The sequence below is a fragment of the Eleutherodactylus coqui genome, chromosome 2, assembly GCF_035609145.1.
Source record: "Eleutherodactylus coqui strain aEleCoq1 chromosome 2, aEleCoq1.hap1, whole genome shotgun sequence".
Lineage (NCBI taxonomy): Eukaryota > Metazoa > Chordata > Amphibia > Anura > Eleutherodactylidae > Eleutherodactylus > Eleutherodactylus coqui.
The window spans coordinates 176,576,191-176,602,150 of NC_089838.1; the positions used below are offsets into that span (position 1 = coordinate 176,576,191).

The 25,960-nt window shown below is 45.3% G+C and overlaps 1 protein-coding gene across 2 annotated transcripts in view; it reads left to right on the forward strand.

Annotated features, from left to right (window-relative positions):
• Nucleotides 1-25,960, forward strand: part of PHTF2 (putative homeodomain transcription factor 2) — a 107,833-nt gene that overhangs the window by 70,319 nt on the left and 11,554 nt on the right. For both annotated transcript variants that reach the window (XM_066591999.1, XM_066592000.1), the window contains 6 exons: nt 2,221-2,493; nt 5,056-5,187; nt 10,878-10,964; nt 13,372-13,527; nt 14,665-14,760; nt 19,386-19,511. In XM_066591999.1, coding sequence (XP_066448096.1) covers nt 2,221-2,493; nt 5,056-5,187; nt 10,878-10,964; nt 13,372-13,527; nt 14,665-14,760; nt 19,386-19,511 — 870 coding nt within the window. The remainder of the gene's footprint in view (nt 1-2,220; nt 2,494-5,055; nt 5,188-10,877; nt 10,965-13,371; nt 13,528-14,664; nt 14,761-19,385; nt 19,512-25,960) is intronic.

The window sequence follows — 25,960 nt, forward strand, 5'->3', positions numbered from 1 at the left end:
TTATTTATTTTTAATTCTAAAATCTTGCGGTTTTCACACTGACTACTAAACCTTGTTCTGTAGAGAGACTTTTTTTTAGCAGTCATCTCATTATCATCACAGGCAGGGTTACAATAGAAGGTAACATCTATATAAACTGACATGTCAAAAGTCATGGGGCAGGAATTAATATTGTGTAGAACCCCAGCAAGTCTGGTGAAGTGCAGCAACTTGACATGACCTCAATTCCACAAGTGGTTGGAAGATGCCTGGAGGAATGTTGAGCCATGTCATCTGGATAACCACCCACAGCTCCAGATGCAGAGTCTTGGGCGTTCCTTCACACAACATCCCATAAATGCTCGATTAGGCTCATGTTGAGTAAACATGCAAGCCACGCCATTTGTAGGAACTCTCCAGAATTCTCCTCGAACTAGTTCAGGACAACTTGTACCAAACGGTGAAATGTGGTGGGCACCAGTCAATGGTATTTTTAGACAGAGCAGTGGGCCCAACAAATGCCATGAGAACACACCCCACCCCATTATAGAGTTATCATTAACTTATACAGTACCTTGTTCACAATTGGGGTCTGTGGGGTTTATGGGGTCTACGCAGCACATGAACTCTACCATCAGCCCAAAACAGTTGGTACCATGACTCATCCGACATCGCTGTATGTTGTCAGTCCTCTCTAGCAGTGTTTCTCAACTCCAGTCCTCACGCCTTTCTCCCCCCCGTCTCCCCAACAGGTCATGTTTTAAGGATTTCCTCAGTGTTGCACAGGTGATGTAATACCTGTCAGTGCCTCAAAAAGTTGCCACAGGTGTTCTCTCTAGAAGATATCCTGAAAACATGACCTGTTGGGGGGCACTGAGGACTGGAGTTGAGAAACACTGCTCTAGAGTCCAATTGGCAACCTCACGAGCCCAGGTGAAGAGCTATATCCAGTGTTGTGGTGTTAAACTAAAGAACATTGCACTGACCTGCAGGATATGTGTGTGTAGCCTCCTGCATTGAATGTGATTTCTGCTAGAGTTGCTTGTCTATTTGCACAGACATTTCTAGCCTGATGCCACCAGTCCCAATCATTAACCACCCATTGTTGGCCAATGCACTGTCCACTATGGGTGATAACACCTTCTATGAAGTTTCCGTGTACACATGTGGCACTGTGGTTTGAGGAATGTTAACTGCCTTCACAACTTCGGAAAGGGATTGTCCACCTGGCACCCACTGTCATACCTCATTTCAACTCTTGAGAATTTAATTTTCCTTAAAAAGAGCACATTGGCCAGTGTTCAGCCTCACAAGAGAACACCTCACAACTTATACAGGTTTGGGCCTTTCCAAGCCATCACCTGAGGTAACAGCACTTTATAATCAACTTAAATACTACTATTCCATGACTTTTGGCATGTTCGTGTATAGAGAACATAGGAAAAAACCTTCTCAATAGGTGATGGTCACAGCTTATCTACCATTTCTGCACAGGTCACACATGCCTAGAACACACTCTCATAGAGTCAGTGAGTCAGCCATTGTCCATTGTGTCAGACTGCTGTAAAGCATCTCATTTAGATGGGCCGAATGTTGAGCAAACGATGCCTGACACTCGTTCCTGTGTGTCCTCGCTGCGGTGCTGTTGCACGGGAGCTAGAAGCGTTGGCTTGCTCACAAAGTGGCCAGCAGGGGGGCTGCAGGAGATTTCTCTCCTGGCTTTCCCCTGCCCCTCTCCATTGACTTAACATAGTGGCTGTTCAGCACTGAGTGATCAGCTCATCGTCCATTGTTTATCGATCGCTCAGTTTAAACAGTAGCCATTCAGTACTGAACAGCCGCTATGTTAAGTCAATGAAGAGGGGCTTGGGAGAGCAAGGAGAGAAATCTCCTGCAGCCCCCCTGCTGACCGCTCTGTGAGCGAGCCAGCACTACTAGTTCCCGTTCAACAGCACCGTAGTGAGGACACACAGGGACGAGTGTTGGGCATCGTTTGCCCGATATTCGTCCTGTCCAAATGGACCTTAACTGTGACTACAGCCATCTTACCTGAGCAAAAGTCATGTACAGACAGTAGAATAAAAGAAATCTAGAATCAGAAAATAAAAACGTATTCGAAAAATGGAAAATGTTTCACTATCTGGTTTTAATTATTAATGAATGTAGGTGATACATTGTCTTTAATGTGATTATACAGGTTTCCATGTACAATGAAATTAAAACCAAAACCCTTGTTTTCAGGTGAACAGCTACACACCAGGAATTGGATATCAGATGTTTGGAAACTTTATCTCTTTCATTCTTGGATTGACTCCATTTGCCTTTAGACTGTCTGAATCCAGAGACTTGGAGCAGCTAGCAACACTTTCTGCCTCTGAAATTTACAGCATTGCATTTGGTTCCAGCACAGATACCATCGTCATCGCCATGGTGGTTATTAGTTTTGTGGTTCGTGTCTCCCTGATCTGGATTTTTTTCTTCTTGTTATGTGTAGCAGAGAGAACATACAAACAGGTATGTTTAACATGAATGGCTATGACTGGTAAAGGAAGTCTTCATTGACCGGGGGGAAAGACTGGAAAAAATGGCTGAAGGCTAATGCATATTATGGATCTGTACAACACACACATATGAAGTCTGTGAGGAAACATTAGCTTTTAGGCCATGCAGTGTAACAAACTATAGTAGTTTTTTTCCTGAACTTCTGATTACAAGTACACAGTGTGTTTAATTTATACATTTTTTTTTTTTTAGAATGGGTCATTTGAATATTTTTTATTTTTCCTATTTGCATATTCTGGTGATTGTTATGTTAAAATACCGTATATACCGGCGTATAAGGCGACGGGGCGTATAAGACGACCCCCCAACTGTCACCTTATACGCCGGTATTCAGTGGAGAAAAAAAAAAAAATTTTATTACTCACCTCCCACGGCGTTCTGTCGCGCTCCGGCAGGATGTCGCTCGCCCCGGCAGGCTGTCGCTCGCTCCTCGTCCCCGCCGCAGCATAGCTTTCTGAATGCGGGGCTTGAAATCCCCGCTTCCAGAAAGCTAATACACACGCCGGCAGCCATGACATCATTGAATGGCTGTGATTGGCTAAAGCACACGTGGCTTCAGCCAATCACACTATTCAATGACATCATTGAATGGGTGTGATTGCTAACACGTGCGCCTTCAGCCAATCACAGCCATTCAATGATGTCATTGAATAGTGTGATTGGCTGAAGCCACGTGTGCTTTAGCCAATCACAGCCATTCAATGCTGTCATGGCTGCCGGCGTGTGTATTAGCTTTCTGGAAGCGGGGATTTCAAGCCCCGCATTCAGAAAGCTATGCTGCGGCGGGGACGAGGAGCGAGCGACAGCCTGCCGGAGCGAGCGACATCCTGCCGGAGCGCGACAGAACGCCGTGGGAGGTGAGTAATAAAATTTTTTTTTTTTACACTTTTTTTTTTTTTGTATTACCGGCGCATAAGACGACCCCCGACTGCAGAGCAGATTTTTCGGGGTTCAAAAGTCGTCTTATACGCCGGTATATACGGTACTGTGCGTCATTTTCCATGAAATGGGTAAATCGGGGAATCTACTGACGGCCCCTAAATTAAAGGGGTTGTCCAATTGTACACTTTTGATGTGCTATCCTCAGGATAGGTCATCAATAGTAGATCAGTGAAGATGTGCTACCTAGGACCCTGTCCATTTAGCAGTTGTTAAGCCATTGTACTGGTTCACTGAGCTGATGGCTGCTGGAAGTTTTGCTCTCTCTGCAGTGGCCATGTTTGGTATTGCAGTCCAAGTTGTCATTGGAATGAATGAGACACAGGCTGTAATACCAAGCTTCACCATTGCAGTGCGAACAGAGCTATCTGCTTCCTGCAGAAATCAGTTCTGTGCACAAGCACAGCTGATCAGAGGGGTCCCAGATGGTGGACCTCCATTGATCTGCTACTGATGAACTATCCTGAGGAAAGGCAATAAGTAGTTTACAACTGGACAAACCCTTTCACATAGTGGGCACTGGAGTACTGACACCTGTACACCACATCCATTTAAAAAAATAATTTGAATGAGAGGAGAAATTGTATACCATTGACAAATGCTTATTTTGGTGAGAAAATGAAATGCAACTTGGAGGATTAGATTTCCGCCAAGATCAGTTATCTAGCAGTGTCTGATGGTGCTCCTCAGCTTGAAGACTTACCAATTCCCAAATCAGTTGGATTGACAACAGAGTGCAAAGCATTCTGTAGGATTCTAGTGCCCTTTTTAATTCCACACAGTATCTCATGTGACAATACCTGTCATGACTGTACCAGTACACATTCAGTTACTTATTTTTAGTTGACGTAAGGTGTCATAACATCACTCATAAGTTCACATGATCCTTCTTCACTGAAAATATTGAATGATCTCATTATGTGTCAATTATAGAAATGTAATACGGTATTTACTTACATATACTTCATTTTCATTGCAATTTCTGCTTTTAGTAGCACAATGTGATTATTTTCATTTAGGCTGGGTTCACACGGGGCGGATTTGCCGCGGAAATTCCGTGCGGAAGTTCGCCGCGGCAAATCCGCATGCGGCCGCTAATCCCGGGGTTAGCCAGCCATGTGGACGAGATTTCTCAGAAATCTCGTCCACACGAGACGGCAAATCCGCTGTGGCTAAGCCAGCACAAGCCGCCGCTGCGGCGCGGATTTGCCAACCGCAGCATGTCCATTTTTTTTTCCAGCTGGGCCGCGCTCTACTCTATGGGAACACCGGCCGCAGCGGAGGAGCGAGCGGCCGGGCCGCTTCAAAACCGCCGCGGATTTTGAAGCAGCGGTTCTCCCAGCGGAAATCTTGCGGTTTTTCGCTGCGGCCAAACCGCAGGATTTCGGTCGGGAATCTGCCCCGCGGGAACCCAGCCTTAGGGAAGAACAAAATAAACTTTGACTCCTGCATGAAAGCGTTTGATAGAAGTATGAGAACATTGTTGCACTACTAGTATGCTTTGGTTTGTTGACTTTCCTGCTAGAACAATATCTGTTTGCCATGAAGTGACAAGTGATTTTAACTTCCTTACAGAGATTACTGTTTGCAAAATTATTTGGTCATTTGACTAGTGCCAGGAGAGCTCGAAAATCTGAAGTTCCACATTTTCGTCTAAAAAAGGTCCAAAACATAAAAATGTGGCTTTCTCTTCGTTCATACCTAAAAGTAAGTAAAAATGCACTGCTACAGTTTCTAACAAGTCCATGTGCGTTGTAGCAGGAGGCTGTTAACTGAGGGGCCATTTTTAACCACTTAGTGACACAGCCTTTTTATTTTTCAATTTTTGTTTTTTCCTCCCCACTTTCAAAAGATCAGAACTCTTTTACTTATCCATTGACACAGCTGTCTGAGGGCGTTTTTTGTGGGACAAGCTGTGTTTTACAATGGTTCTATATAATATACTACATAATGTTTTGGAAAACATTTAAAATTTTTCTAAATGGCGTAGAATGGGAAAAAATGCAAATCCACCATCTTTGAAGTGGTTCTTGTACAATGTATACACAGCAGCAAAAAGGACATGACTTTATTCTATAGGTCAGTGTAATTGAGACAATACCAAATTTATATTGTGCTTTTGTTTTTTTTTTTTTCTTTGCTGTACTACTTTTAAAAAATGCTTTTTTTCCCCAAAGATATTTTATTCTCTGCCGCCATCTTCTGACAGCCATTATTTTTCCATTAATATAGTTGTGTGAGTGCACGTTTTTGGGGGGACATGCTGTAGTTTCTATTGGTCCCGTTTTCAAGTACACATGACTTCTTGATCACTTTTCTTATTATATTTTTTCCTTGGAGACAGGGTGACCAAAAAAGCGAATTCCGGGGTTTTTTTTCGTCTGCTTCCAGTTAAGCAATATAACTTTTTTAGCATAAAAGAACAGCAATTTATATAAAAGTGCGTGTTACTGTGTCAACTGGAATGTCCTCCACAAGGCCAAAGAGACCAATTTTAGGATGCGTGGGGCCCCTATGTGCGCTTTCATAAACTCAAAGACTTCTCTCCAATAGATCTGTAAAACATGACATTCCTAAACCATATGCATGATTGTGCCCGCACTTATCAAACATTTTGGGCAGTCTGCATTGCGGATTATGTCCATGGTATGCAAGTGAGTGGGAGTATAGTAAATTCTGTGTAGGAACTTGTCTTGGATCAAGCTGTCTCTTGCACTGATCAAAGGCAGCCCTGAGCTGGCCAAAAGGCCATCCCGGTAAGGTTGGGACATCAAAAAGCGATATATCGCTAATGCTTTGTTGGTACTTTTCATCGATATTATTATGTCCGATATATCGGTAACATCGATAGTTTAAGGCGATATAATATCGATTTTTGTAAAGAAGAAACGTGTCTTGTGGTCTAGTGAACAGATTTTCTTTCCTTTGTGTTGGTACAGGATGTAGTTTTGCTCGCGGCACTAATGAACGTATAAACAAGTTCTAGAAACTTTTGGACAGTGTGAGGTGACTCTTTGTCACCAATAAGGTTTGCTGTAGGCAAAACGAATCTCAGAAAAAGTGGGGTCTTCGGACCCTTTACCACATGCGTTTGTTCATCGCGTTAGACGCAGGCTCTGAACGCTTGTGTCTAACACGATGGCTGTGGGCAATGCTTTCTAACTGAAAGCGTTTCCACATGCAGATGGAGGGCTGCGCTGAACGCACGAAGGTCGCGTCCAGAAAATGGGACGTGACATGTTGCGCGTTCAGTGTCTAACGGGAACGCAGTGCCCATAGAAAAGATAGGAGACCCATCCGACGCAACTACAATTGCGTTCGGGGCACTGCGTTCGCGTTACCAGGCCCTGCATTGTTTACAGGTTGCCATGGAGACCGTTGGTCCCTCAGCAGCAACTAGAAAAAATGCAGGGTACGCAGCCCCACAAACACAGAGATCATGCTCACATCCCGTCAGGTCCAGCATCCATCTTCTGGCTTCCTTGTAGCTCGCAGGACCTTGTTTCAGTGTGTTTGTTGGCTCATTAGATAACCATTTTTGGGGCCAATGATAAAAAACTTCTTTTCATACACCTAATTTTATTACATATTTCACCTGTAATTTTTTATTTTCAATTGTAACTTTAATATATTTTCATGATAATAATTTCAACAGTTTAAAGTTTTAGAAGAAAACTATACTTTTTTGTTGTTTGTGTTGCTTTATTAACCCTAGACCTGTTTTATTTTTATACAGCATTTTAAAAAGTCGATATATTGAAATATCAATAGTTTTCCACCGATATCTTACAATGATCGATAGTTTGTTCAGCGATAGTCGATACTATCAATTATCGATATTTTTGTGTCGATGTCCCAACCCTACATCCCGGTCATCTGAGTTTAGGTCAAGTCATGTCAAAGCCCCAGTTTTCAAGAGCCCCATCCCTCAACGAGGCAAGACCCCTTGTCAGTTGTCTATAAAAACAGGAGAGCAGCTTCAGAATGTTGGCCATCTGCGCCAGCTCCTCTAGTCGGGTCAGTGCGAGGGGTATGTTCAAGCTTCCAAATTGGGCTCTGAGTGCATGACAGAGTTGGAAATATCTAAAAAGGGAGTTATTAGGAAGGCCCGATCACATCTGTAGTTGTGAGAAGATACTAAGAACACCATTCTCAACCACATCTGAGAGGGTACTTATTGCATGACGTCTTCAGAAGATAACATCTGGCATGTTTTGCAAGTGCGGGAGATTAGGATTTCTCCACAAGGGAGTATGAGGGGACCATTTTGCTGTCTCATCCTGTATCAAGTGGAGGGCCATACTTCAAACCTTAAGGGTCACCCATATAGGTATAGGCAGGGTAGTTATGAGCGAAGTCGGGCCCCTAAGCAATAATCCTCTCAAACTTTGTATAGGACTTAGTATTCTGCGCTCAAGCTCCACCACTGGGTTATAATCAGTAGAAGACAGCCACTACCCTGACTATACAGGTAGTAGTAGTGAAAGTGGAGGAGGGCTAGCCCCCCTCCCTCCATTGGCAGACAGAGTTTCTAGTTAAATTCTCGGGGTGGATCCTCGTCAGAGTATACGGAGGAGTATCTTTCGGAGAACTGTCAAGAACTTTTTAGGAATCAAAATAGGTGTATTCTGGAATATACATAGAAATTTGGGTAATCGCTTCATTTTGATTAGGTTTATGCGACCTACTAGCGTCAGATGGGAGTGAAGCCCATCAGGTTGCCATAACTGCTACCCACTCCAACAGTGGGGCAAGCTTGTCTGCATAAAAATGGTCAGAGGAACTTTTGCACCACTATCCAAAGGTAGGTAAATCTGTCTTTCCACCTCAGAGGGGCAGGGCGGGCCAAAGAGGTCGCAGGGGCATCGACCAGCGGCAGCCCAGTTTTATCCCAATTGACCTTCACCCCAGAGTATATTCCAAATGTATCAAACATAGAGAGTAATGCAGGCAAGAAGGATTCTCGGTCCTGCAAGAATAAGAGGGTATTGTCCGCGAAAAAGCACCACGCGTTCTTTGTATGCTCTGTCGGAACCCTGCAACCTCAGCTGATGCTCTGATTTGGATCGCTAGGGGTTCGATTGCAATTGCAAAAAGTGCTGAGAAAAGGGCATCCCTGACGCGTTCCTCTAGCCAGGGAGAACTGCTTAGATATATACCGTATATACCGGCGTATAAGACGACTTTTGAACCCCGAAAAATCTGCTCTGCAGTCGGGGGTCGTCTTATGCGCCGGTAAAACAAAAAAAAAAAAAGTGTAAAAAAAAAAAATTTTATTACTCACCTCCCACGGCGCTCTGTCGCGCTCCGGCAGGATGTCGCTCGCTCCGGCAGGCTGTCGCTCGCTCCTCGTCCCCGCCGCAGCATAGCTTTCTGAATGCGGGGCTTGAAATCCCCGCTTCCAGAAAGCTAATACACACGCCGGCAGCCATGACAGCATTGAATGGCTGTGATTGGCTAAAGCACACGTGGCTTCAGCCAATCACACTATTCAATGACATCATTGAATGGCTGTGATTGGCTGAAGGCGCACGTGTTAGCAATCACACCCATTCAATGATGTCATTGAATAGTGTGATTGGCTGAAGCCACGTGTGCTTTAGCCAATCACAGCCATTCAATGATGTCATGGCTGCCGGCGTGTGTATTAGCTTTCTGGAAGCGGGGATTTCAAGCCCCACATTCAGAAAGCTATGCTGCGCCGGGGACGAGGAGCGAGCGACAGCCTGCCGGAGCGAGCGACACCCTGCCGGAGCGCGACAGAACGCCGTGGGAGGTGAGTAATAAAATTTTTTTTTTTTCTCCACTGAATACCGGCGTATAAGGTGACAGTTGGGGGGTCGTCTTATACGCCCCGTCGCCTTATACGCCGGTATATACGGTAGGTGTTTGTGCGTATTCGAGCCACCAGGAGATAGTATAGTATTTGCACCGATTTAATGAAGCTTGCCCCAAAACCGAACTGTGTCATCACCTCCCACAAATATCTCCATTCCACTTTATCAGAGGCCTAAGCTTGGTTGATGAAGACCAGAGTACACTTTTCTCGGTTGGAGTGTGATAGTGCAAGGTTAGGGAAAAGACGCCTAACATTCATGGTCGCACTCTTGCCCGGCATGAATCCTAATTGATTAGCGTGTATGCTATGGCTAACGGCCGTGTTAATGCGTATTGCCAGTACTTTTGCTAGGATTTTAATATCGTTGTTAAGGAGGGAGATGGAGATGGGTCAGTATAAGCCACAGTTCCCTGGGTCCTTCTCGAGTTTGGGGATTAAAACTATCAGGGCCTCACGCATAGTTGCCGGCAAGATCCCTCCCCGAAGCATATTATATAACTCGAGGAGTTGTGGGGCAATGAATTGCGTGTTTTTTTTTGTACCTCTCTATAGGAAGTCCATCCGGGCCCGGGGATTTTCTATTCGGGAACATTGGGAGTATTTACCGGGAAAAGGAGCATCCTGCCAACATCCTGGTGTTAAAAAGGTGGTGGTGTGGAGGGTTTTGCTGTCTCAAAGGAATTCTTGGCACTCACTGTGTTACTGCTCAATTCAAGGCTTTATTGCATACCAGCAAAACACAGAACAGATTTTGGTCTGCTTTAGCTCTTTTCAACTGCCATACTTGTATACAAAACCCACATGTTAACGCTTACTCACTGCTAGAAGTCAGAACTGCCATCCACATGTCCTTTGTACTTTGCTGTCTGAAGGTCTGGACAACTTGGGATTCTTGAATGAAACTGTAATTCTGCACTCTACCAGGATATTCCTCAGAAGTGTAAGCAACCAGCATTGACTATGTTATGCTGAAAGAAGGCCTACATCTGAATGGCAACCAAATTTCGCATTTTGGATTAGCCTTGTAAACCGCATTGCAATGTGTGTTGTAGGCCTGAGAAACAGTTCATGCACAAAAAGCCATCTGTGTATCTGAATTAAAGCCATTCTGCAAAAAAAGTCTAAAACTTCTCAGGAAGTATTTGGTGTTATTTCTGCATTTAAGTAATAAGAAAAAACAAACCCTGCCTACTTAGATTCCCTTTGTCTAAATATTCATGTTTTTTTAACCATTCATTTGGACAGTTTTTTTTGACAAATCTAAAATAATTGAGGACATCAGGGTCAGGACACTGCAGATAATTACAGGAAAACAGATTTAATACTTTTTTAACTCAAATCTCAGACTAATGTGGCAACACTCTGTAGAGCAGAACTTAAGCGCACGTTTCCCTAGAAATTGGCCCAGACAGTCCAGCTCTTATTTCTTCCCTAGAATGAATATCAGACCCAGGCATTAGATTTTCAGCTGCTGCTACTATTGATTCTAGAGGTTGTGTGATATGCATCAAACCTACGAACGAACAATGAGAACATTTTGTTTATTTTCTCCTTACAGCGCAGAGGCCCGCAACGTTCAGTTGATGTAATAGTTTCCTCAGCCTTCTTACTGACCATATCGGTAGTGTTCATTTGCTGTGCACAGGTGAGATATTTTCTTTTGCTCAGTTGTTTCCTGAAGCCCCATAGACTTTGAATGGAGCAGCAGCATACGTGCTGGAACAATGCTCCATTCAAACTCCTCCCCGCTGTGCTCATGCCTTGAGGTGTAAAAAGAGTCTCTGGACATTATTTTAGAGATTGGTGCGTGTCCTTGCAATGGGGACTACAGTGATCAGACATTAATCTCCTTTCCTGTGGTCAGATGATTGTCATTTGTTGGAAAAACTCCTTTTCTCAGAGCAGGTTCCCCATTCAGGATTGTCCCTAAGAGAAGAGCATCTATGAAGACCACCTAACCCAGTAGATGGATCGCCAGCATTTAAATAAGAACTGTGTACTGCTTAATTTATCCTTGTAGTAACGATATGGGAGAACTGAACATTATGGGGGAACCTGGCTGCAAAAGTACAGCATTAGCACACTGCAATCAACTTATTGAGTAACCCTTCTAACCAAATTAAATTGACCAAAGCCACAGTATAACCTCATTTAAGTTTAATCTTTCTCTCTAGAGTAAATGAATGGGGCAATGATCAATACATTCCACAGCAGTTCTACCAGGGAGTAATTTACGCTGCACGATTATCGCTCAAAATTCATTAAAACGAAATAAATGTGTAAATGCACAAAAATCGCTCACTATTCCTTTACAGGTTTTTAAAAATCAGTGACTTGCAGTGAACTTAATAACAATCTCTGGATTGCAGGCTTGTCATTCAGTGTAGACGCTCCCCGCTACTAGGTGAAGCTCTGAGCGAAAAGCCTGCCATCCAGCGGTGAAGTCTGTCAGTGTAAACACTCTGCACAAGCGCGGACTACCTTAGTGGTTACACCGGCGCTCATGCAGTCGTTGACCTGACTGTCGGCCCATGTAGAAGGGCCATAAGAACATGATACTGTATGTAAAGAAGCATTTTACAGAATTAACATGGTTAAAAAAGCATACATAGTATGTTAGGCTGAATGAAGACAATGTCCATATAGTTCAGCCTGTTTCAACCTCCTTGTTGATCCAGAGGAAGACAAAAAACCCCAAGAGGCAGAAGCCAATTAGCCCTACCGGGGAAAAAATTCCTTCCTGACTCCCTAATGGCAGTTAGACTAATCCCTGGATCAACCTCTGATAGTTCCTACCTGAATGTAAGATCCGGATCAACAACCTGCTGGTCACCTAAGATTTATATTCTGTAATATCATAGCGCTCTAGAAAGACATCTAGTCCCCTCTTAAACTCCTCTATGGATTTTGCCATCACCACATCCAGCTTGAAAGCAAATTTCTTCTGAGAATAGTGATAATGACTGATAAAGGTTTGGTGTGGTAGTCTGTGTAGGTCTACCTGTTATCTTACAACCTTACCAGTCCTTTATTATACTGCTTGAGGTCAGCTCTTCAATGCTATTGGTTTTACCTTTGATCAATAAACATTCCCGTGTTTTGCATTACAGACAACACAAATATATTAAATGCTTTCTATAATATTTGTTTTTTTCCCCCAGTCATTTAGTGAAAAAATTGTTGAAATGCTACATATAAGGCCGAATGCATTGTGGAATCCAGAGCGGGTGTCCTCCTCCTTATTCCACAGCAAATACTGCCCATAAACATGCTATTGAAAATCGCTTTTTCCTGAGGAAAAATCGCAGCATGTTCTATTTCAGTGCGGATTCTGCACGGACAGCTTCCATTAAAGTCAGTGGAAGCCGTCCGATCTGCGGCCCTTCCGCAATTATCATTGCAGAAAGGTCGCAGAATTACCTAGCAACATCGTAGTATAATCTGTACTGCGCATGTGTGCCGGCCGGGACATCCGCACTACAGATTATGAAAAAACTTGACAGGTAGGCAAAGGTCACCGGCCTGCCACAGGGTCGGATCCCGGATGCGGAATCAGACTTGACTGTGTGCGTTCGGTCTATTAATAAGGCTGTCTTTGTATATTATGGAGATAACTTAATGCTTAGGCATTGGCCTGCCATCTAGTGAGAAAAATTGGTATACTTTAGATTTGTATACTGTGATTACAATAACATGCTCTTAACCTAAACTGCTTGAAAAATTAGCCTCTAAAGAAGGTGTTCCCAAATACGGTGTTGCTGGGGCATTGCTTGAGTAATCCTCTTTTAGAAGCCTAATGATGTTTGCTCCACTTTTCCTGCTGCACAAAATGACTGCCACATGCTAAAACACATTGGCTTATGGATCTTTTACAAAACGGATACCAAACCTAAAATACTGTCAACCCTAGCCCAATATACATTCCAACTTTTAAAGACCCCTGCATCTCCATCAATAGTCTTTTATTGCTTAAACAGAATACATTTGAAAAATTGGAAACTAAATTACATAGTAAACTTTTTTTTATCTTACATTTTCTTTTTTTCTTCTAGCTTCTTCATATTCATGAAACCTTTCTGGATTGTCACTACAACTGGGAACTAGTAATTTGGTGCATTTCATTAACTCTCTTCTTATTGAGATTTGTTACACTTGGATCAGAAACCAGCAAAAAATATAGCAATACCTCAATATTGTTGACAGAACAGGTAAGCGAAAAATGTTCTGTTATATGTAGTCTTGTTGGCTGATATTTGTAAACCAAACCTTAGATTATCTGAACATCTCTTCCTGCTCTTTCTATTGTCCTTCTCATGGCGGGCTATACTAGTTTGGATATACCAAGAGTGAACACAGTTCTATGGTAAAAGTTGTTTATTTGGCCCTGATGGGCATTGAGTGCTACTTCCTAGACATGAACACCATTTTCCTGCATGTTACCACCTCGATTTCCTTTTCTCTGAAATTTGTCTGTTAAATCTTAATATGCTTAAATAGAAGTTATACTTTTAAAAATATGTATTTTATATAGCCTCCTATATAGCGGGATCCTTCTCTGACAAACACAAAAAAGCAATTTTATCAATTCTAATAACAAGTGACAAGTCAGCCAGGGTTTAAATGGCCATAAATGTAACAATTTTCATTGCAGATCTGATATATTTGATCCATACACAATCCCATTAAACTAACAAAATTCCCCATATGCCACAATTGGCTTAAAAATACAAATGTTTTCAAGCATCTCATTGATATCAGTATTTTTGTGTGTGTTTCACAGTGAATTATAATTTGTGACTCGTCATGTTGCCAAGTACTTATCTCAATTCCACTATTTGAAAATAAAGCTTGTCTGATAATTTTTTTGAATTTTTAGGGAAAAAAAATATTTGATAATTATCATTGTGTTGATACTGTATCACAAGCATTACGTTTATGGCCATTTTTAGGCTTTACCTTTCTGTGGCCACACACAGATGAATAGAGCTATAGTATAACTATACGATTTAGTACAGTGAAGCCAGGTGAATTCCTGCTTCATTATTTCAATATAAAAAATATTTGTGATAATTATCATTGTGTTCATACTGTATCACAAGCATTACGTTTATGGCCATTTTTAGGCTTTACCTTTCTGTGGCCACACACAGATGAATAGGGCTATAGTATAACTATACGATTTAGTACAGTGAAGCCAGGTGAATTCCTGCTTCGTTATTTCATTATAAGTAGCATTGTGCCGAACGGCTTAATAGTTGTGGAAAATAAGCTTGGGTAATTTAATATTCCCTTCACAAAGGCTCGTTATAACAAGCCACCACACTACAATTTGCTTTATTCAACAGATTAATTTGTACTTGAAAATGGAGAAGAAACCGAACAAGAAGGAGGAGCTGACACTTGTCAACAACGTGTTAAAGTTAGCTACCAAGCTCTTAAAAGTAAGTGGTGATCTATAAAGTCTAAACTGTAACTCAGTAATATAGTAACATAAGTTGTTTGTTTTGGTCTGCAGTCTTCACACTAAGCCAATGCAAAAGAGACATAATAGATTAAGGATGAATGTGCATCCATTATAAACAGTAGTATGTCTGTTTTTCCATGATGATCACAATTTTCTATAATTTTTTTTTTTGTGTAACTCCTATTATTAGCAGTAACAACTGCAATGGGACTTATCTGTTGTATATTACTTGAGTGAACGTGTTGAGTAGCTCTACTGTTTTTTTTTTTAACCCCATGTCCAACACCAGGTGGAAAACTCTAGACAGGGATCAGCTAGAGCCACATACTATGTATGCATGCTCTCACTGCAACACAAAATTTACATGCAGGCAGTTCGAGCCATTTTGCCTTAACTGTATTCCATCGTGACAGGCAGCCATAGAACCTACCAGGGGCACCCCTACCACCAGTCCCCACTGAATCGAAAAGGGCACGCTACGTGTCACAGGCGGTATCCGACAGACACTGCTCCTCTCATGGACGAGAGCTAAGCCTTCTCGCTCAAGACAATAATCCAGATCCACTGCATCGTCCTCCCAGCACTTCCCGAAACGTGTTCCAAAACTTCCTCCATAGAAAATAGTCACTCAGAGGGTGAACTATTGGAATCCCCCTCTGATTCCAATCTGGACAAAACAGATTTCTAAACTCTCCACTATGATGGATAGCCTGATAAGTTGCCATGGAAAATACCCTTCAGGTATCAAATCAAACACCTATTACGTCAGTGGTAACCTTTACTTTCAGACTCCCAAAGCGCTCTCCAAAGGCCTTTCCTCCTCATGCAGTGTTCCACAATGTATTGACCAGGGAAAGCAATAGAGATGAGCGAACCTACTCGTTTCGAGTAATTACTCGATCCAGCACCGCGATTTTCAAGTACTTCCGTACTCGGGTGAAAAGATTCGGGGGCGGGGGAGGCGTGGCGGAGCGGGGGTAGCAGCGGGGAACAGGGGGGAGCCCCCCCCCCACTCCCCGCTGCAACCCCCCACTCACCCACGGCGCTCGGGCGAAAAAGGGGCGTGGCCGAGTACGCCTGCTCATCTCTAGAAAGCAACCTTCTTGACAAACTCCACACTAAACCTAAGCATCTGGACCTCATGTATCCTTTTCTGGAGGAGTTAGTAAAGAAGTGATTGTCTTCAGCAGTGGATACACCAGTGTCCTGTTTGTCCAAACACACCACCCTTCCTATGGCCATTGCTTTGTCTTCTCAAGTCGTGTGTAACAGGCGGAAATGGAATCTCTAGCCAAAGCCTCTTTTGAGGCTCTGAGTTCGGCACTCAGGATGGTTTTTGCCTCTACCTGGGTAAGCAAGGCCACTACTGAATGGGCCAAGTAACTGTTCTGACATTTTTTCTTTGGCTTTTCTACAAAAAAATTGGCAGACATTGTGCATCAGATAAGTCAGGCGGAGAAGTTTTATCTTCAAAGCTTTCCTGAACGCAGCCAGACTCTTAGCTCGTTCCTCAGTGGTTTCAGTATCCACAAACCACACCTTGTGGCTAAAATCCTGGGACACATTTTTTTTGGTCAAGACTTTTTGGCGCCAGGCTGGATCAGATCATCTCTGAAGCCACTGGTGGGAAGAGTTCCCACCTACCAAAAAACGTATCCAGATGTGTGAGAGCTCCGCAAAAGAAAAGATCTCAATTTTGCTTCTTTCGCAGCTCCAGCCCCTTGGAACTCGGATAGTGATAAGACATCACAGGAACAAAAATTAGGGCCCTCCTTTAAACCTAAACCCTCCTGGCAGCCCCAACCACAGCCCTCAAAGTCCTCTTCAACTAAATCTTCCGCCTGATGGATGGCTCCACCTAATCAAGACAGGGCGAGTGGACAACTTTCCCTATTCAGGGACATGTCTTGCCTATGTTTCCGACGCCTAGGTTTAGGAGGACATTTCTTCAGGCTATGCCATAAAATTTCCTCCCCTAACCCCCTTTCTCTCCAGATTGCTTCTTTAGCTCCAGAATTCTGAAGTCCCCTTCAAAGGCCATCACTTTGGTTCGGGAATAGACAACCTATCCTCTCAAGGTGTCATCGTTCTGGTTCCTTCTTCTCAATGCTTTGTGGGTTTCTATTCCAATCTGTTCTCAACCTGAAGAAGTTGAATTAGTATGTAAAGTCTGACCTTTCTGCATGAAGTCGCTGAGATCTGTCATTGCATCAGTGGAACCAGGGTACTTACTGTTGGCCATCAAGAATGCCTATCTTCATGTCGCCATATGTCGAGCGCATCAGTTTTGCCATCTGGTCAAACCACTATCAATTCACGGCCCTTCCATTCGGCTTGGCCATGGCTACAGGAAAGGTTCCGGCGTCGGTGACGGCTCTCCTCTACTCCAAGGGGATAGTGGTCATTCCCTATTTCGACGCTCTCATTGCAAAAGCCTCTGCCAACCTGGAGAGTCTCCACATTCCTCTGAACACCCTGTCCAGGTTCGGATGGATCATTAACCACCCCAAGTCTTCCCCCTCATCGTCACAACGTGTGGACTTTCTGGGTCTCTTCATCAACATGACTCGGGCCCATGTACTACTGTCGCCGTGAAAACTACTTCTCTTCCAGAAGCAGGTACACACTCTGCAATCTCAGAATCCCATGACCATTCGTCACTGCATGAGAGAGTGCTGGGGCTGATGGTCTTCTCCCTAGAGGTGATTCCTTTTAGCCAATGTCATGCTCTGCCTCTCCAGTGGCCCATTCTCTTGAAGTGAGACAAATCCGTAGACACACTTAATTAAAACATCCGCTATACCTCTTCATATATAGTGATTCCTTTTTTTGGTGTCTGAACTCCCTACGGATCCATCTCAGATGCTCCTTTCAGACCCTCCAATGGCAGGTACTCGCCACGGATGCCAGCCTTTTCAACTGGGTGGGTTCACTGCAAAATTTCACAGTGCAAGGCATTTGGACAGACAGGAGTACACACTGCTGATAAATATGTTAAAACTTCAGGCTATTCTCCTGTAGCTTCATCACTTCACACCCCAGCTGATGGGTCTCCCAGTTCGGGTCCAAACCAACAACGTGATGGCTGTCCTCACACCGCCCCTCCATGCCATTCTCTTGGCCCATTATGAAACTTTAATCTAATACTGGATGCGCTACAGTCTCACCCCTAAGTTGAGTAAAGTTCCAGCTCGCCTTTTGGCCTGAAAGATGGCCGCCTTGGTAGCAGGCACTTCCATCTGTTTGGTTTTCCAGCTTGCTGCCTTGTCAGCCAAGTTTCACTGTCTTTCATCAGGACAAGGTGGTCTTATATCCTGTTACCTCCTTCCTGCCTAAGGTGATGTTGGCATTCCATCTCAATGAAAGCATCGTCCTGCCTTCATTTTGCCCCTCCACAATTCAGCCAAGAGAACGCGCTCTTCATAAACTGGATCTAGTGCGAGCCTTGCAGACCTACCTCTCTGACAGCCTCTTTCGCATGCTCTGACTCTCTATTCATCATCCCTGCTGGCCCAGGACTTGGCTTGCGGCTTGCAAGGTGGTCATCTCTCACTGGATCCAATCAGCAGTAGCAAAGGCCTAACGTGCAAAGGGCAGAGCGACTCCCTTCCGTGTTATGACTCCTTCGACTTGGGTATTGCGTGCCGCGTGGGCGGTACACAACAGTGCATCCACTATTCAAGTGTGTAAAGTCACTACATGAACCTCGTTGCACACCTTTTCAAAGTTTTACAGGGTGCACAGTTTTGCATCTGTGGATGCCTCCCTCGGTTGGAGTGTTTTACAGACTGCTATAAACTGACGGCATGCAACTCAGAGGTGGGGTCATAAATTTTATTGAATATGTAAGGATGGAGGGAGTTCATAAGCAGCACCATAATCTTTACTGAACGCCCCCCCCCCCAATCTACATCTTTAGTAATCTTTTTGGACATGGGAAAAGGTGGTCAATGGGTGGAGTGGGTCGTAAGTCGCTTACTGTGGGGAAATAGAGTGGGTTACAGTTCATGTGTAATTTTTATGGGTGTATATGTAGAGGCATCTATATATACAAGGGAGAGTGGTCTGGGATCTTTCATTTCTAGGAGATAAGCCGGAGGCAAATTTGTAAAGGGGTCTATATATTTAGGACTGGTGGTATTGATTTGAGATCTGTATATGGGAAGGGGATGGAGGCTGGGAATTCTGGCCTAGATCTTAAGAGAGTCTGAAGCATGATCTTTATCAATTATATCATCTGCTGAAACTGATCATATGTACTATTTTGTGATTCAAATGCTATTGGTTGGGGCTTGTAAATGGGTGGGGCACAAGAAGATGGCTCGCTAGTTCATCACATAATAGATATAATTGGCATCCCCCCTAAATAGACTCCCATTAATTTATTATGGGGAGTACCTGGAGCTGACATTATGAAGAGTAGCACTGTATATTGCACTATTCTTCATGTGCAAAATGAAGGAACTGCTCGCTGCAATGCAAAGCCTTGTTTTGTTAGAATTTATAACTGATCTGTTTCTTGGGGGTACTCAGTGGAAACTACCTGTTACTAGGAAGAAACACTGTTCTAAAAAACTTGCTTGTGTTTGTTTTCTTTTGAAGGAGTTGGACAGTCCCTTTAGGTTATATGGTCTGACAATGAATCCCCTACTGTACAATATAACCCAGGTGGTTATTCTGTCTGCTGTTTCTGGAGTTATTAGTGATCTGCTGGGATTTAATCTCAAGGTAAGCTTTTTACTTAAAGGTGTTTTCCAGTTTTGTTACTGAAGGTAAAAGCACACATATTCTTATAATAAGTAGAATAATAAATCAGTAGAACGTGTGAATAGGAAACCTTGTAATATATCTTATTTGGGAAAAGACCTCAGTCTGCAGTTTTGCTTTTTCATACCTGCAGGCCTTCTGTAAATGTTAAGAAGCCTCTTGAATCTCCAACAAAAAGATGAAATTGTATAGAGCAATAGAGTAAATAGAAGAACGGTAGGAATATGATGCTGCTGTTTGTCTCTTGCCTTCTCTCTTCTAGTCTATGATTTGAGAGTGGAGAGGAAGCAGAAGTGCCTAGAAACCTGATTGATTTACTGCCGTGTTTCTCAATTCCAGTCTAAGTATTCCCAACATGTCATGTTTTCAGGATTTCCTCAGTATTGCTCAGTAATGTAATTATTGTCACAAAAATTGCCACAAGTGGGGCGTGGCTAAGCGGCCATGAAGAACAGTCGCACCTAAAGGCAGCTCCGTGGAGACCCCATTAATCCTGTCACATCCTTCCTTCCCTGAGGCACTAAACTTAAGTACTGGCGCCCGGAGACTGCACTGGTGCCGGTGGTCGTGGTGGCGGGGTCCCTGGTGCAACTTCTGGGCTGTTTTGAGTGAGAGGCGGGAGGTCCGGACCTGGGCCTGCATGCTACACGTGCCGCGCGCTGGGAGACCGGCCCACGTGGAACACGGCGGCAGGAGAGATAACGCTGCGGCTCCCTCCCTGCTGAGCATCCCTGAAGCAACTGGTGGGTGAGATTCACGATACGGACAGGGAGCTGAGTGTCGGGTGCAGTGCGGCACCTCCCCCACCTTTGCCTGAGAGGCTGCGGGGGAGCGCGGGGACGCTGACGGGCACTCACCAGCCCTGCAGGCAGAACACTGACGTGGAGGCTGGGAGGTGAACGGTGACGGGGCTGGGATTCTCCTCGGGAGTCCCTTACTGCTGCGGAGGCTGAGAGTGGGTGCCGAGGCTGAGGAGACGGCCCCTCCTCCATCCTGACAGGCGGCTGCTGCTTGGCTGAAGCGTGGGGGAGGAAAACTGCTACAGCACACAGCGGGAGACTGAGAATCCCGGGCCGGCTCTCTCCAGCTTCAAACAGACCAGCTCTGTGGGGGGCTTTACAGCATCCTGAGGTCACAGCACGGCTAGCAATCAAGTTACTGCACTACTACTCCCAGTGGACAGACATCAGCTGGAGGTAGGCACTGTATTACTACTACTCCCAGTGGACACTTGTAGCTAGAGAGTCATTTTGCCACTATTGCTACTCCCAGCGGACACGTCACTGCTGGAGATAGAGCCACTCTGCCACCACTACTACTGCTCCTAGCGGACACGTCACTGCTGGTGATAGAGCCACTCTTCCACCACTACTACTGCTCCTAGCGGACACGCACTGCTGCAGATAGAGCCACTCTGCCACCACTACTACTGCTCCTAGCGGACACGTCACTGCTGCAGATAGAGCCACTCTGCCACCACTACTACTGCTCCTAGCGGACACGTCACTGCTGCAGATAGAGCCACTCTGCCACCACTACTACTGCTCCTAGCGGACACGTCACTGCTGCAGATAGAGCCACTCTGCCATCACTACTACTGCTCCTAGCGGACACGTCACTGCTGCAGATAGAGCCACTCTGCCACCACTACTACTGCTCCTAGCGGACACGTCACTGCTGGAGATAGAGCCACTCTGCCACCACTACTACTGCTCCTAGCGGACACGTCACTGCTGCAGATAGAGCCACTCTGCCACCACTACTACTGCTCCTAGCGGACACGTCACTGCTGCAGATAGAGCCACTTTGCCACCACTACTACTGCTCCTAGCGGACACGTCACTGCTGCAGATAGAGCCACTTTGCCACCACTACTACTGCTCCTAGCGGACACGTCACTGCTGGAGATAGAGCCACTCTGCCACCACTACTACTGCTCCTAGCGGACACGTCACTGCTGCAGATTGAGCCACTTTGCCACCACTACTACTGCTCCTAGCGGACACGTCACTGCTGGAGATAGAGCCACTCTGCCACCACTACTACTGCTCCTAGCGGACACGTCACTGCTGCAGATAGAGCCACTTTACCACCACTACTACTGCTCCTAGCGGACACGTCACTGCTGGAGATAGAGCCACTCTGCCACCACTACTACTGCTCCTAGCGGACACGTCACTGCTGCAGATAGAGCCACTCTGCCACCACTACTACTGCTCCTAGCGGACACGTCACTGCTGCAGATAGAGCCACTCTGCCACCACTACTACTGCTCCTAGCGGACACGTCACTGCTGCAGATAGAGCCACTCTGCCACCACTACTACTGCTCCTAGCGGACACGTCACTGCTGGAGATAGAGCCACTCTGCCACCACTACTACTGCTCCTAGCGGACACGTCACTGCTGGAGATAGAGCCACTCTGCCACCACTACTACTGCTCCTAGCGGACACGTCACTGCTGCAGATAGAGCCACTCTGCCACCACTACTACTGCTCCTAGCGGACACGTCACTGCTGCAGATAGAGCCACTCTGCCACCACTACTACTGCTCCTAGCGGACACGTCACTGCTGCAGATAGAGCCACTCTGCCACCACTACTACTGCTCCTAGCGGACACGTCACTGCTGGAGACAGATATTCTGCTACTACTACTCCTAGTGGACGCATTACAGCTACAGATAGAGTGACTCTGCTGCTGCTACTACTACTCCTAGCGGACACATTACAACTAGAAACAGGGCCATTCTACTACTAATCCTAGCGGACGCACACAGTGGGAGAGAGAGCTGTTCTGCTACTACTACTCCCCCCAACGGACACATCACGGCTGGGGAGAGGGGACACTTCACCACTCCTAGAGGACACAACCCAGCTGGAAATAGTCACTCTACTACTCCTCCTAGCGGACGCATCGCAGCTGGAAATAGTGTCACTTCACCACTACTACCACTCCAAACGGTCATACCACAGCTGGAGATAGTTTTTCTAGTACTACCACTCCTGGTGATCACAACCCAGCTGGAGCCAGTGACACTTTCTACCTAAAAAGACCTGTGTATGCCTTTAGTGTACCCCAGTAGAGTGGGTGACATCAGACTTAGTGGTGGGTCCTGCTGACCGCAATCATATCGACACCGGTGTCCTGCCGGCGAGGGAGCCGTAGAACCTCAAAAATGAGCCGCAAATCTAATATACCAATAGCAGAGCGGCTACGTGAATTTGCTCACGAACAACCTGATGATGCTAGCCACGCACCCTCTGATCCACTGAAACGGCCACCCCCCTCGCCAGGCTCTAGCACGCTTCTACCCTCTGACTCAGAACCTACACTACGGCAAGTTACGGCCCAACTGCTAGATGCCATTAAAGGTTCTACTACCTCATTAACGAGCAAAATTGAGGAAGTTAAAATTGACGTGGGCCTCCTACGACAGGATATGCAGAATCTTAGGGAGCGAGTCGGAGAGACTGAGGCCCGCATCTCACAGGTGGAAGATACTCTAACTCCAATACCAGCTAAATTGACCGAAGTGGAGAAGATGGCCGGTCTATGGTCTCAACGAGCTGATGACCTCGAAAACAGACTAAGAAGAAACAATCTTCGAATCTTAGGCCTGCCGGAGCGTGTTGAGGGACAAAACCCGTGTGCGTTTATGGAGGGGTGGCTGAAAGACCTTCTTCCAGAGGCGGCCTTTTCTTCGGCCTTCGCCATTGAACGGGCACATAGAGTTCCATCTCGGCCCCCACCTCCGGGTGCCCCACCGCGACCGATGCTGGCACGATTACTCAGTAGCAGGGACAGAGACGCCGCCCTACAAGCTGCTAGACGTAAAGGGGCACTTAAATTCAACAACACCACCGTCTCCATTTTTCCCGACTTCTCGGCCACTCTTCAAAAAACGAGGGCATCCTTTGTCAACGTCAAGCGTCGGCTGAGAGAAGCTGCTATCCAGTATTCCATGATGTATCCTGCCCGTCTGCGAGTCATTCATGGCGACCGCACTATCTTCTTCTCTACACCTGCGGAGGCTGAGACCTGGTTGGAGCGACTCCCGGGATCGCCCAGACGTTGACCTGGAGCTCCAGGAGTTCAGGAACTGGTAACCTAAGCGTTGTAACCCTGTCGGAGGTCTGCCCTCTCTACCTCGTATTTAACACCTTCAACTCCCTTCTGTTCCCCTACCCTGTGTGGATTGGGCAGTACTACATGACAGAGACCTTTTGGGACTTCTTCTCCCACGCCTCAGGGAATTATCATTATAACGGTTATATATGTTTTTCCGGGATCCACGGACTTTATGCTTGGTGCGAAATGTGAGATTGTGCCCTATATATTGCCATCTGAAAGGTGCACTCTCTCCCCCTATATTTACTATGTTGCATGAACTAAATACCAATGTTCTCCTCATTCTAAGTAATCGGGCACACATGCAACTTCAAGTTTGGTTTATAACGTTTAGTTATGTTTTTTTTCAAGTTTTGCAAGGATTGGTGCAGCACAATGTATGGATATGTGATTGGAGGGGATTTGTAGAGGTTGGGATGCTCCTGGGCCACTACTGGGGGTCCACCTTCTTTAACTTAGGGATTATCCTACTACTACATGTAAAGTATAATATTAATGTCTAATTTCACTATGCTGTCCTGGAATGTCCGGGGGCTGGGCTCTCCCAGAAAACGCTCTATGGTTTTCTCACAGGTGAGGCGCTGTAACCCGCATATTACATGTCTCCAGGAGACCCATCTGACTCCAGAGTCTATATCATGGTTGCGTAAGCCCTGGGTCCAGTGGTCCATCCACGCTACCCACACTTCATACTCCAGGGGAGTATCCATCCTGATACACAAGCGACTTAGATGGGAGCCTGGTCGGACCCTGAGAGACCCTGAGGGGAGATATGTCTTTATACAGGCCTGGGTTGAGTCAAATCCATATGTTATCCTTGGGGTCTACCTGCCGCCACCGGCAAACCTGACTGTCCTTCATCAGGCAGCCCAGTTTGCGGCTCAGTTCCCAAACGCTGCTGTTGTCTGTATGGGTGATTTTAACATGTTGCTTGACATAACATTAGATAAATTTAGCACTACTCTGCCAATTTCTATTAACCCACACCCTACAACACTAACTACATTTTCTCAGGAGGTAGGCTGGCAGGAGGTTTGGAGAGCTAAACATCTAGCGGATCGGGAGTTTTCGTGCCACTCAGCCGGCAGCAACTCTCTGTCACGCATTGATTACATTTTCGGTAACGCCCGTGCTTGTTCAACAGTAGCGAAAGTACAATACCTTCCTAGGGGTGTGTCGGACCATTCTCCCCTTTGGGCTGAATTTGCTATAGCAAATAGTAAGACTAATAGACATGGTTGGAGAATACATCCCTTCTGGCTAAGTCTATTTGACCCACACGATCGTATTCCCGACCAGCTTGCCACCTTTCTTGAAATAAATAGCCCTGATACTGACCCGGCACTACTCTGGGAGACCCTTAAGGCCTTTCTCAGAGGCTGCCTTCGCTCCTCTATATCATTTATTAAACGCAATACTTCCCGATGTGAGCAGGAGATGGCATCCGAATATTCCAAATTGGAAGCGACTTATGTCGCAGACCCCTCAGATGACAATAGAACAAGGTGGTTGAGTCAGGGAAGACAATATCTTATATATCTGCAGGAGAAGGCCCGTAGGTCTACTTTCTTTGCTAAGCAAAAATATTATGAACAAGGTAATCAATCCAGCAGCTTGCTGGCTCTGTTAGTCCATCAGAATTCAGCGTCTCCCTCTATACTACGTATCAAATCTGATTCCGGAGAAGTCCTTATTGACGGGGATCAGATTGGGATGCGATTTCAACAGTTCTACACTGAGTTGTACAACACCAAATTCCAGCATTCTCAGGACACCCTGAACAATTTCCTAAATAAGCCTACATTCCCGACACTCACACAGGACCAACAAGCATTTATGGATGCACCCTTTACCCTGACTGAATTAACGGAAGCGCTTTCGGGAATGTCCAACGGTAGATCGCCAGGCCCTGATGGCATTCCAATTGAGGTATATGCCAAATACCAAGACATATTGCTCCCTACATTACTTGCAACATACAATGCGGCCTATGAGAACGGAGATCTCCCTCCATCCTTCTACGAAGCAACAATAGTATTAATTCTAAAACCGGATAAAGATCCCCTAGACTGTGGTTCCTACAGGCCAATTTCCCTACTTAATACTGATTACAAACTCCTAACTAAAATGCTGGCTAATCGTCTCAATACCATAATACTGGATTTAATCCACCCGGATCAAACTGGATTTATGCCCGGAAAATCCACTAGAGAGAATTTGAGGAGGGCCCAAGTGGTGACGCAGATAGGGGCGGCCAGAGAAGAGGATTGGGCCTTGGC